Source organism: Falco biarmicus, chromosome 12, assembly GCF_023638135.1.
Source record: "Falco biarmicus isolate bFalBia1 chromosome 12, bFalBia1.pri, whole genome shotgun sequence".
NCBI lineage: Eukaryota > Metazoa > Chordata > Aves > Falconiformes > Falconidae > Falco > Falco biarmicus.
The window spans coordinates 8,062,122-8,075,842 of NC_079299.1; the positions used below are offsets into that span (position 1 = coordinate 8,062,122).

A 13,721-nucleotide genomic window follows, 5' to 3' on the forward strand; every position below is an offset into this window, starting at 1 on the left:
CATGCTCTGCTGCGTTGCTGTAGATGTGCACGCGATACTTCCTTAAATGGTTTGAGGGATGAAATAATTGCTAGATTCTGATTAAGTAGTAGCATCAAGAAATAAAAGATCGGTAATCTGTAAGCAGCTGTTGAACGGGATCCTTCATCTTGTTAGCCTCAAGGTCTCCTGAAAAATTTTGAAGGGAAAAATGCATTAAGTATTTTTTCTGGGACTTTAAAAAGTGTTCGCATCTAGGTTTCTATTTATAGATCCATTACTGCATGTATACTTTGCCCCTAAACAAGAATTGCAAAGATAGTCAAAGGTAAGCGGTCTTCTCAAGACGGGTTTGTACCTTTCCCCACAGACTGGGTTTGTACCTCATGAGTTTGTTTCATTTTCCAGAGTTCAACTGTCAAAACCTCAGGGAATATGTCTCTCAGCTGGGATTTACTGTCTCCATTTGCATGGCACCAGGGGAACCACAAGTTCTTGGATTCAGAGGTCCAGAGCACCTCTTGGGTGTGTGACACTGGGTATCCAAAGCCACGTGTCTTAACAGCTCATGGAATCTTAGCATCATCATAACTAATTAGCATTAATGATGCCACTTGGTGCTCAAGCATTATTTTTCATCCAGAGAAGCAGAAGCAAATGTTTATAGTCCTTTCATTCACCCATATCCGTGTTAATGTTTTAAACTGGACTGCATGAAAAGGGATCTACTTAGTTTGGAAGTGTCTGCGTACCTTAAAGAAAGCAAGCAAAAAACCAACCCCAACCAAACCAGCAGAACCATGTGGTATTCCAACTGCTCCCCCCCACCCCGAAATGCTGCCAAGAAGTTACGATCAAACACATAAGCCCCCTGAAGATCCATCAGAGACCCATCACTTCCCAGAGCCGTGGAACATGACGTGGCATTTGACTGTCTTTTGGATTTCTCAGGATAACGCCACGCTGACATAATGCTGCACTGATCCCTCCCATGTGAAAGTCAAGCTGCATTTCTGATCCAAATGTTCTTATCTCATTCTTACCCAAGGAGTAACTTACACGAAACAGGTATGTAACAAGGCAGCAGTTGAGGGACCCAAAAAACAGGCACTGAGGATTCACTATGCAACATGTCACTGATTTCCACACAAAGTACGCTCTGCTTGCCAATAAAGCCAGCAATTCTGAAAAAGCTCCTTTCTCAGATCCTCCCGTCTTATTCCTGCCAGGCACAGGAGATTTGGAAAGCCAAATGATGAGTTTGGGTGCAGCTACACCCTTCACACAGATCATACTCCTTAGTGTATTTGCTAGGGAGAGCATAAGGTGGTTCACAGCTCATCTTCCAAGAGGGCAGAAGGAAGGAGGTCAGCAGGGTTGGGGAATCACGGCAATTTCAAATCGCTGGCAGGTGCTGGAAATATTGCCATTAGCAAGCTGTCTGTATACAGAAACATTACACCGGCACTTTGGGGCGCAGCGTTTCATGGGAGAGTGGAAGTAAAATTTGTAGCCTGTTCTTTGGAAACGCTATCTGTGTTTTGTGGAACATTAATACATCTCCAGGTACACAAAGTGCCGAAACCCAGCAACAATCTAGGGCAAAGTTAGCTAGGTAGGCACGGGGCACGTAAAGCAGGGCGCTGTCCTAAGCGCTTAATCTACCGTCTCGGCATGACCTATATTTTTGCTACTGAACGCTCCGAAAAGGCAAAGGGTTTTGTTTCATGACTAAGTTCGTATGTGATCTTGGATTAACCTCACTGTTACGTTCCAGCGGTGTGTTTTCAAGGATAACTAAACATTCATGGACGTTTACGGGTAAATTGAGCAGACACACAAACCCCTCCTGAGGCTGGCTTTTGGTGAATTTCTGGAGAAGCTCGTGGACATCCATTTCTGAGTGCTAAACCACCGATAGTTTCTGGACAGCGCAGGACCACAGAACCAATGCAATGCTAATCCCGAGTTCGCACGATGCTGAAGATGAAGCCTGGCCTCCTTCAGCCTATTTTGCTACCTGCAGTAATTACTGCGCTTTTATAAAGGGCAAACAACAAGTATTTTAGTATGAGAACTGTTCAAGTAAGTTTTAATAGAGTGCACCAGTGAATCAAGATGACTTGCATCAGATTTTGTTTCAATGAACATCAGATGAAAAAAGAAAAGGGGCTACAGTTCTTTCTTTCCAACACCACCCTTTTTCTAAGGCAACAATACACGTCCATTTCCGAACATAACTGTTACATAGGAAAGCTACATCACAGTACAGTATGTAAAAGTCCATCTCGGTCAAGAAGCCATTAGAGAATGGCACATTTACTACACTTACAGCCTTCTAACTTAGGGTTACAGAGTTTACCACATCTTTTTTTTTTTTTTTAATTTTTATTTTTTAAAGTGACAGTTTCTTAATGAACTTTCTATTCTTCACAAGAGTGTGCAGATGGGGCCCATATGTTGATATTACAGTAATTACGACATTAAATAACATTGCACAACCAACCTCTATGGTTAATTCAGTACAAAATAACAAGTATTAAAATGTACCAGTACTAGTGGTTTTACATAGTTTATAATCATTCATTATGAAGGAAAAAAATGTGGGTGTTTTTTCTTTTTTTCTTTTTTGTCTTTTCTGTAGGCAAGTGCCTAATTACAAAGCTGCACATTACAGGCATAATGATGTGGAATAAATACAAGAAATCTGGTAAAATATTAAACACAAACAGGTTACATGGGAACAAACTGTACAACCACGAAAGCATAAATCAACAATTTATCATTATAAACAATGTATGTTTAGCTGTAAAATATTACGTGGAATTGCATGTACTCTTTGGGGGCACATGTTCCAAAAGCCAAGCTAATTCCTGAGGTGGTATTATTAACTCATACAATTGGTCAACACTTCAGATTATCTTGTGCTATTAAACAGTCCCAATATTAATATATTTCCATAAAATGGAATTTCGAGTATTCTGAAGGCAGCAAACAAGTGATATTTTACACCATGATATTCAAATGAAATAATTACGGTTCTCCATTTTGGTGCTACATTTGTTAACGGGCCATGGGAGTGAGCACTGTAATTTGCAGACAGAACGTCACCTACGCCTGGTTTCTGTTCCCCCACAGCTCTGAGCTGGCCCAAGGCAGAACAACGTTTTTAAACTGTAAGTGCCAACACTGTAAACATGTTTGTATTTTTTCAACTAAACACTGTCCAATAACAAGGAGAAGAGCCAAAGATAAGCAGGAACAGTCTCGTGTAGAACAAAAGCCAATTATTCATCGGCTTCTGGTTCAAATCATGAACGATCTTTAAATAATTAAAAATGGTCATGCTACAGTTGTGAAAACTATTTTTGTGCATTTGACTCAGGACACAAGTTTTTTAAAAAACGCACAATAGAGGTAAGATTTATAAAACCCACCAAAAATGTAAATGATAGGGAAGAACTTTTCCAACTCAAAGCATCAAACATACATTTCTGTGCAGAAATCTAGACAACTATACAAGATCTGAATTTAAGCAGTCATCTTTTTATTATACAACTCTATGAACATAAAATGAACAGAATGCTCTATATACTTACCTGTACATGTGAACATAACTTCTTTAGCTACAGTTATTTAATATAGGTCATACTGGATTTAACTTTACAATTCTGAATAACTATGTATAACCTTATTGCAATAAGGACAATTTCTACATGGGGGTTTCACAGGCCAATCACATTAGGCGCAACCAGTACATTCAAAGTGTAGATCATGTATGAATCTTCCCTGATCCCAAAAAATTTAGGTTCTCTTTACAGCTTAAGCTCGTTTGCTATCTTGGATGCAATGTTCTTAAATGCGATAGAAGTCCCAGATATTCTCTTGAAACGAACTCCATTGAGCGACAATCGCGGCAGTTTGCAGACTTCCATCTCCCACTGAACAAGGCTATCTTGTCGTGCATCACCGTGCACACAGAAGAGCAAAAACCTCTCTTTTTGTTCGTAATCACAGTTATTAGCATCTAACACTTTCCGAATCTCTCTCATCATATCGTTGGGGTCCATAGAACTAGTGGTCTTCATACTCCACGTGAACCGCAAGGAGCGCGGCTTCGAATCTTTGCTGTCCTCCTTCTCTCTGTCTTTTGGCTCCCCAGAAGCACTCCTGGAAGAAGTGACATACAGAACAGTCAAAGATACAAGGGGTATAACCACGACACAGAAGAGAAATACAGCTCTTGAACAGGGGTTTCTAAACTGCAATTGGCACACCACTAGTCACAGGAAAGCGAATTCAAAGAGTCAGATGGATACTGCTGGAACGGCTGTGCACTATCTCCTGCATGTGCGCGTGCTCTGGCACAGTGCTGGGAGCTGCTAGAGCACCGGCGCAGCTCCCAGTAGCGGCACAGGAGCAAAGCACGTTTGGAAACCCCTGCTCCAAAACGTTCTGATGACATGTGCAATGGTAATTGCAGCAGACACACGTTACTCCGTACTGCTCCAAAGAAAGTGGAATCTATGTGAAAGCATGACTGAGTTTCTGCTGATTTCATGATCTGGAGCATGCCATACACCAACAGAACTGAGGTTGAGGGACACAATCCTGAAGCATAAATCATACTATAAAAGCAGCAGCAGAAGAAATCCCACCCTGCAATTCACAAGTCCTCAGTTAATTCCCTCCCCTCTTTTCCACCTTTTCCCCTTTTGCATTTATCACGTATTTTTGACCTCTCTCTGTGTAAAAAGACCTTATGATAACATGCTTTCGTTTAATTGATGAAGCAGAATTTTGCGCTGTAATTTGGTTGTGAACAGCTTGTCTGTCAACCAGTTGAGCACACAGCCAGCAGCTTTTTCACAGAACAAACAGTGACATGTAGACACAAAGTATTTTCAGTTGACACAATGACTTGGACAAAATTTCAAGGGAGTGATTTCCAATGAATATTCTTACTCTGATGCTTCCCTACCAAATAGATTACTTATTCCATTGTAGAAATCATTTTGAGAAACAGCACTAATTATTTTAAAGTGATTCCACAGCCAGCTACTTCTGTTTTTGTCCCAAGTACTTGAGATGCCTAATGCCTCCCCATCCGTCACAAGGGGAAAGGTGCTGTTCTCATTTTGGTAGTCTATAAGCCATCGCTATTCAGAGAGGAGTCAAAACAAGCATTTTTAATTTAACTTTCAGAGTGATCCCCAGAGAACCACAACAATATTAAGGGATAGAGCATGGCAGGGATAAGATCTCAAACGACTTTTAGCCCAAAACAGACACTGTAGGATGACAAAAAGTAGAGGAAGCTAGAGAATGAAAGCAAGAGCTGAAAGCAACTTCACACTTCATTTCATTTGAACATTTGATTAATCTCTTTTCCCTTTCCATGTCAAGAATTCGACAGCTAATAGACTTTGAATTGCAAAGGGCTAACATAGATAGAACGCATTGTGTATTATACAATGTATCCTGTTAAGAATGTGCTGGGTTTTTTTTTTAAAATAAAGGCCTTCTGTTTTGAAAACTAAGTTGGTACTTTCTGTAAGTGACCAGTTTAGAATGCAAACTACAATGCCTGTTCATTAGAGAGCATAAAAATAAAAAATTATGCACTGTGCTAAGCACACCAAAAATGCAGAACCAAATGCTGAAACATGGCAAAAGAGCAGATATACTGGAAAATGAGCATATGAAGGAATGCTTGATTACTAACAAAGCACCTATAGAGTTATGTACAGCAGTTGCCATACAAATTCAGTATTTAGCAGTCACCACCCTTTTTGTCTGAGTGTCACTTATGTCTCGGTGCAAAGTGACATTCATTTCTCAGGGACTATAAGGTGTTTACTTCTGGCAAACAGCAGCTTTAGTAATGAACAGAGTATGTAACTATAGTAAAAATTTAATATATACATATATATACACAGACACACACACAGTATACTGCATTTTCCACTGAAACCAAAAGTAAACACCATTAAATATTTATAAGCCAAAACATGGTTTTAAGTGCCTGAACGATTGGTTAACTCCTACAGGGGGCTTTATTATTCAAAGGAATATGCTTAAATAAAATTTTGTATTAAATACTTCGCAAGAAAGCAAAAACGAGGGATAAAGGACCTCACCAAAACCCCCTCCCCCTCCCCCCCTCAAATAAAAAACATTTTTGAAATGCACATTACTTAAGCACTATTCTATTTTACATCCTGATTAAAAAAATGTTTAAGAAATCAGTTAAACCTTGATGCGAAAGACCTAGGAGCGAAGTATTAATAGTGGCTCCTCACCTTGAGGTGTCAGTTCTGCCACTGGCTTCGCCTTCACTTGGATCCCTCAAAACAAAGTTAAGGTTGAGATTCAATGATAAAGGTGAAAAATAAAAGTTAAGAAAACCTACATCTAAAGCAATGTTAAATAGCTACTGAACCAAAAAAAAATAAAATAAAACCAGTAAAATATTGTCAAGCCTAATACTGTTTAATAGTATTTTTGCACAGCTGTAATTTTAATTTCCCTTTATGAATACCTTTGCTTCTTTCCACTCTGACATGTAATTGTTTAATGTTGGTGTTTTTAACTGATGGTAAAATTAACACGCTGTCGACCTACTGCAGACGGAGCAATGGCCACATGTAATTCCAGCAGCACAGAGGAGCAGCGGCTCAGGGTGGTGCAGGGGGGCTCCACTCTGCACCCTTCTGGGCCAGACCTTTAGGCCTTGGTCCGTGCCCAAGCTTAAGCACGTTCAAGTAATTAAAGACGTGCCTAAGAATTTGCGAGACCAAATGTTTGGAGCCCAGTTCAGAAAGGCGACTTCAACGTCTGCTTAACTTTAAGCAAATCAGCTGTTAACACTGACTTGGGTAAGATTATCAGTGAGCTTTAGGTTACACATACCATTTTTTTGTCTTGTTGAATTAGAGCTGTACTTTACCAAGTAACTGTTCTGTATTATGCCTTTTTAGTCTGAAGCAACTTGAAAAACATCCATAGATTGTATAAGCCAACCTAGTACATTCCTAGTGTTGCTGTACAAACATTTTAGCACCCATTTTCAATTAATACTTTCAAAACACAAACACTTTAGTAACTAACATCAGAGGTGTATCATTTGACATAAACTGTTAATACAAAATACCTCATTACCCTATTCATTAAAGCATTGTCATTATGTTTTTATTTAAATACTTACCAGAAAAGGCATTTACCTTTGCCAAAAGATAGTAAAAAACTCTTTCATGACACCTTCTAATCAAAGTGTGCTTTAAACAATAATTTCCTGAACAGTAAGAAGTTAAAAAGTATGCAGTTATGTGACCAACTAAAAGAACAGCAACCCCCTGCCCTGAAGCTCCACCCATATAATCCCAGCCACTCAAAGTCTCAAACAACCCAAAGTTTTAAAAAAATAAACACACAACAAAACAACAACAAAAAGAATCCACCAGCAACAAAGCAAACAAAAACCTCTACATGTCCTTCACTATAGGAAAATGTATTTTTAGCAGTATAAAACATAACAGGAAATTGTATAAAAATGTTCTATAGTAGAGGTCATTTTAAAAGACATCAATTTACATTGTTAATTCTAAATACATAGTTTACAATATTATTTTAATACTGTAGTTTAACATAGTGAAAGAATTAATTCTTTGGCCTCACTCTTCAAAAAAAAAAGTTCAAGATACCATTCCCTGTAAATCACAATGAGCTACAACGCAAAAAACCAGCCTGTGCTCTTGAAATTGGTTAGTTACTTAACAGAAAATACCTTGCTTGCCATCTGGAAATCTACACTGACAACACAGTTGACTAACTTAATGGTAACTTTTTTTTCTTTTTAAAACCAGAGAATAAGCTCTCTACCCCCCCAACTATGTAAATGCTGGAGGTACCAATAATGGAGGATCATAGTCCTGTATCTTCAGGTTTCTGAAAAAAGAAAATAATTCACATACTTTTTTTTTTTTTTAGTTTATCATAGGAGGTATTACTTAGACACACACTGACACACTAACAGCTCACCAGGTAAAATGAATTTTATGAAGAACATCACTGCATTTCTAGCTTTCTAACTCTTTTTCTCTCTTTTTTTCCCTTGTAATACCACCTTATGAAATTCATGATATTTTACTTACAAGTTTATGACTACTAGCTCAACTTAGCTTTGAATTTGTCTTTTTTTTTTTTTTTTAATACACAGAAATAACAAGAGTTCAGTACATAACAGCATGATTCTACAAAGAAAATAGAGGTTTTCCAGATACAATTCTGTTATAAAACACAATAATGCAGTATGGACACATCCACAAGTGGGGTTAAAAATTATAGGTATATCACTGTTAGAAAGAGGCAAACTGAAAATTAAGTCCCCTTTTGGGAAAGCGATTGTAACTGCTAAGTCAAGAGTCACTTGATATTAAACAATGTATTTGAAAATCTTTCCCAGCACCTCTCCTCACAGTATTATTACTGTTAGCATCATCACAGGAATGAACGCAGGTCCAGGATGTGTGGGTTTTCTCCTTTCAGAATCCTGAACTTACGCTTGAAGAACCTGATAACCCGATATGAGGCTGCATGAGATTGAAATACTAGTATTTCCAGACATCCAGACTTCTGCCCACTTCTAAACTTTTATTCAGATTTTAGAATTCCCTGAAATAATCTGTTAATACCAATTCCCTCTAAGCACAGCAATAAAGTCGTAAATATAGCCCTTGCCAAAAACTAAATCCCATTAAAAAAGTGAAGTATTATTAACATTAAATAATGACTGATTTTTAAGTCACTGCTTTCAGTATTTAAGTTAATTCGATTTTAACGTAATTGTAGCATCTTTGTATTTTAGCTGTAAAGCATGAGCAAAAAAATCTTTTGAGTAGTGTTCTCTGGCTCCTTTAACATAAAGCAGCAGAACAGCTCATCAAACATAATGGTTACAATGCACACAGAGAAGTAAAACAAAGCAGGTTCTAGAAGGTAGACACAAAACAAGCAGCATTCTAGCTAAATTTACATTTACTTCAGACTTAAACTGGAAATTCTCAATGACTTTGCAATTATGGCCCTAGTTATAAGCTGGGCTTTTATTTTTTTCTCTTAAAAATCGAGGTACTAACCTGCGAACAAACTTGGAAGTTATCTTGCTTATTATACCAGTTGATGTCCCTCTTCTAGCATGTGCAAAAGCACCGGTTTCATGTGATGGTGAGGCGGGCGGTCCATTGTAAGTGGCATTACGCCGCTCCCTTAGCTGCTCACCATGGAAAGTGCTTCGACTTGAACTCCCCCGAGGAAAGCGGGTTCGGTCTGGAGTGGTAGTGCTAATACTATGAGCAGACGGGGAAGCAGCAGGCACTCTTTGAGTTGCACTGCTGGGAAAACAGAAGCATAAATAAAGAGAAAGACTATGCTAGAAACCCTCCTACATGATAACCATTTCTCAAAGACAGGAAAGAAACACCACTTTTGATTCTTTTTTTTTTTTTTTTTTTAAACCTGAATCTGCTGATTTGCTTTTATGATTCATACTTAGAAATAATCAAGAGATATTTTCATTGCAAAATCAAATTATCTCAAGTAGTAAGAGCAGTTAAAAAAATATACACAGATAATAGAACACAGGAAAAAGGTAGAAAAGCCTGTAGTAAGATCTGAAAGTGTTCCCAGCCCTCTTCCAGAAAAGTATGTTCAAAACTTTTTAACACACAAGCACTCCAAAAACTTAACAGATATTTCTTAATAAGTAATTATCTGGCACAAAACAATGTGTAAGGCTGTTTGGGCAGTTAATAGTAAAAGCAACTATACTATTGTGCTTTTAGACAGAAACAAGCCTAGCAATCTACAAAACCAAGATGTTAACATTTCAGTATTTCATTTGAATTTATGATCGTCTGCGTTGTACGGTCCTGCTGTATCAGTTAAAACTCAACTAGTTCAGTTTTGCAGAAGCTTCCAGAGGGAGGCAGTCAAGGAACTTCTTTAACTGTATGCAAACATGCGTGATGAACAAATTCAGGCTTAAATACCTACACCACTTAAGTAAGCTACTGTTTCGAAGCAGAACACAACGTGACAGTTTTGAATAGATTACTGGAGCTTATCATGAACTGAACAATAAGATTTTTGAAGTGTACAACATTAAAGAAATAATAATCAATTCATTACCTTGGTCTGTAAGCTTCAGTGCCATCTTTGATGGTTGGCAGTGTAACTTTTATAGGATGACCAGAGGCAGACATAGACTTTTGATGTCGAGGCCGTGCTGATACAGCAGAAGCTACTGCAGAGCCTGCAGAAGATGTGCTGCTCGCAGACATTTCTGTTAGGCTTTTACCATGGCAGCAAGGCAGGAGGGACAGGCAAATGAAAAGGGAAGAGAAAAGTTAATGTAAAACCCCACAGAAAACAGGGAAAATAACAACTAATTTCTTCTTTTTGAACATAGCAAGTACTGTTTAAATAACCAGAATGCTGAGCGACCAGGCTGCCTTAGTCAGCTAAAGTGAAGAATAGAGAATTCTGAGAAAATTATGTTCATCCATAAATCAAATCACCATGTGTGTTAAATTAGGCCTTTTCATTCCTCCCAAGATTAAAGCTTACAGACACATTATTCAAAATAATAAAGGAAGACTACAAAGAGTACATGGAAATAGTAAAAACTACTGAAAAAGAAATTCACAAACGATTTGAATAGATTGATTAAATAGATTCTCCTTTTGTGAAGTGAACATCCTTATTTTCAGTTCAAACTCGAACACCTAAAAGCTGAAACATTTGGAACTGCTGTCACATTACCACTTGAAAGTGACTGTGCTTTTAAAAGACCAAGTTGTACTTCTCTGGACTGTCCCAGCCACTGCTAGGCTGAGCCAACCCTTTCAAAATACAGTTCCTTCTACTGGTACTGTTATTTCTGCTTTGTCTAAGTGGCGAGGAAGAGATGAAAGTAGTGGCAAAAACTACTGTGTTACTGATTTTTTTCAAACAAAAGTCAAATGACTTAAGCCAAACTAAAGCTTTGCCTCTACCAGCATAAACAAAATTGCATTAATAATGTATTAGCAACAACAGTCCCAAAGCTAAAAAATATCTGTAGCAAAGAGGTAAAGATTTCGGGTGAATGATCCGATGACACAAGCAGTTCAGCTACATCAAACCCAAATTCAACTGCAACACAATGTGTTGTAGGAAAGGCAAATAGACAACTCAGAAGAAAGTTATCCTTCACTTTTCCAAATATACTCAGACAGCTGAGCATATTCATTGCACTCATGAAAGGAATAGGGATTAAGAGTTGTCTGTCTCTTCAATATTAAAAAAAATAAACATTAAAATGAAAAACTTCAAAATAAGATCCCTTCTCATTAGTTTTTTGTATTAAATCTATCGAAAGAAAAACTTTATCAATCTTTGAGATCATAAGAATTGTTTTAGTATGTATTTTAACCCTAAATCTAAAAAGCATATGTTCCTTCTTTTTGAAAAAGGATTGTTACAAACTTTGTTCAAATATTTTAAACTATACACAAAAATTTGGAAAGATGCTTTTTAAAACACCCATTTAATAACTTGAAATAAATACTGAAAATTAGTCTCCTGTTTTTTAACATACCTCCTTAAAGCACTTTAAATAGCTGTGCTGTACTTTACGTGTTCCATAGCTCATCATTTTACTATAGATCAACAGCCCTATGCTCTTCCTATTTCCAAAATTAAAGGCGTCATTAGAAGATTAACACTAAGACAGAAAAAAACCCCCAAACTAGTTTACTAGATTATGTTATTTCATGCTAGGGATTTTTTGGTTCATTTTATCTTAACTGTTTTATTTAAGTACCTAAACCCCCAACAGAGTAAGATCTATTGCTTTAAACTAAAAAAAAATCCAGGTTTTGTTACTCTCCATTAAACCCAATTTTTTATTTTTTCAGTCAGGTATAGGGGTTAACTAACACCAAGGATGAACAAAGAACATATTTTTAAAAACTGTAACTGTGGCAGTCTTAAATAAGATAGTATTTAACAAAATATACTAAACTGAGTGTAAGTATCATCCCACATACAGATACAAAATGGTTACCATCACTACTAAAATACTATTTAGGCCAAAAAAAATGTATCAAAAAGGATTGACAAGTCTTAACAATTTAAACTTTTTGAGTGACTACTAGGAGAAGTAAAAAAGGATCAGGCTACACTGTTAGGGTGATCCATCTCAAGTTATTGCCTACTTAGTTGTGAGCATAGTTACTTTGTGTTGGAGGACAACCCTTGGTAATAAATGTGATTCCATAAAAAGAGGCAAAGGCAGATCTACACCATTAGTTATGATATTTCATCACAAACATAGAAATTGTGGTGGAAAATGAGATGAAAACATACAGTCAGACTTCATGTATTTCACACCATGCTTCAGCTTTACAATGGTATTGACTGACTGCATAACCTGCTGCTTCCGTGCCGCAGTTATTGCACCCAAATTAATAAGCAGGGGAAGTTGAAGAATACCTGTTGTCCTTCCCATTCTGTATTGCAGAATAGCGATCTGAAGAACGTTCACAAACGTAAGTGTTCCTCCTTGTCATTCCACTACCAGAAAATACATTACTCTAGAAGAAAATTAAGACTAAAATTAAATACTTTCTTATACTGTATATTACGTTGTTAAAAAATGCAAGCATTGGAAACAAATCAAGACAGAGTTTTAGCCATTGATGTATATGCTTAATGCCTTCAAATGTACTAGGTTAATCTATTGACACAAATGATATATATCATCAGCTATTATCTTCCGGTAGCTCATTCATCATCTCATTACTGTACCAGTGACAGCACGCTAAAAGAAATCAGAGAAATTTAATTTTGCTGACACTTGCTTTACTAATTATTATTATCCAATTCCCACATACTGCGTTACTGAATTATTGGTCTCTGGGATTGAAGGAACAAACTGGAATCCCAGAGAACACATCTATCAAAAGCTTCCCTGTGCAGCCTTACAGTTTGTTGCCCCCTGTCAAAAGAGTTTTCAAGAGAAAAATGAAAATATTATTGATCTGTGTCAGTCAAGCCAGAAATTATGATGCAGATAACATGGCAAATAGCTCTTGTAGCAAGAAATACTGATGGGACTTTCTTTCTGTTACAAATTTCAGTTGGCACAGACTTCATAAAATACCTACAAACATTCTCCTCTGCCACCTGCCATGCACAGACTAGCTGCTGAAGATTTACTTCGAGTACATGATGTACAGTTCTCAGTTTTTAATACAGTACATACTGGATTTGGGCTGGGAGAAGTTTGCAAAGGGCTAACATTACATAGTGATGCACGCTGGCAAAAGAGTTCAAATACTCTGAGCTTGGGTACTGTAGGGCATCATGAACTACACAAGATTTACTGTGTGTTTAGGTTCCCCATAGCTACAGCTTTTTGGCATTAGTATTGTCCTGCAGAGACTACTGAATAAACTGTTTCAAAGCCAAATAATAAGGAAGGTTAACAACTGCAGTAACTGTTTTTGAAATTGAACTCTCGTAAGTTAGACTAGTATGACTGAAGATGATAAATATGTTCTTAAGAAGTCCTGCCTTCACTAACATCATAGTTACCCCCAAAGTTGCACAGAAGTATTTTAAAATATTATCCACATTAAATTAGTTTTGTTCATTTAAAATGTCTGAGTTTTAAAAATACTAACTTTTTTTCTGTGGAA

General features: G+C 37.2%; 1 protein-coding gene across 6 annotated transcripts in view; it reads right to left on the reverse strand.

Annotated features, from left to right (window-relative positions):
* Nucleotides 1-2,042: 2,042 nt before the first annotated feature.
* MARK1 (microtubule affinity regulating kinase 1) overlaps nucleotides 2,043-13,721 on the reverse strand; it is a 62,354-nt gene continuing 50,675 nt past the window's right edge. For 2 of the 6 annotated variants that reach the window (XM_056357337.1, XM_056357339.1), the window contains exons 14-18: nucleotides 12,514-12,614; nucleotides 10,168-10,329; nucleotides 9,117-9,371; nucleotides 6,282-6,326; nucleotides 2,043-4,149 (exon numbers count right to left, since the gene is read on the reverse strand). In XM_056357337.1, the coding sequence (XP_056213312.1) occupies nucleotides 3,795-4,149; nucleotides 6,282-6,326; nucleotides 9,117-9,371; nucleotides 10,168-10,329; nucleotides 12,514-12,614 (918 nt within the window). In that variant the 3' untranslated portion in view covers nucleotides 2,043-3,794. The remainder of the gene's footprint in view (nucleotides 4,150-6,281; nucleotides 6,327-9,116; nucleotides 9,372-10,167; nucleotides 10,330-12,513; nucleotides 12,615-13,721) is intronic. The other 4 variants (XM_056357340.1, XM_056357338.1, XM_056357341.1 and 1 more) reach the window with 3 other exon arrangements.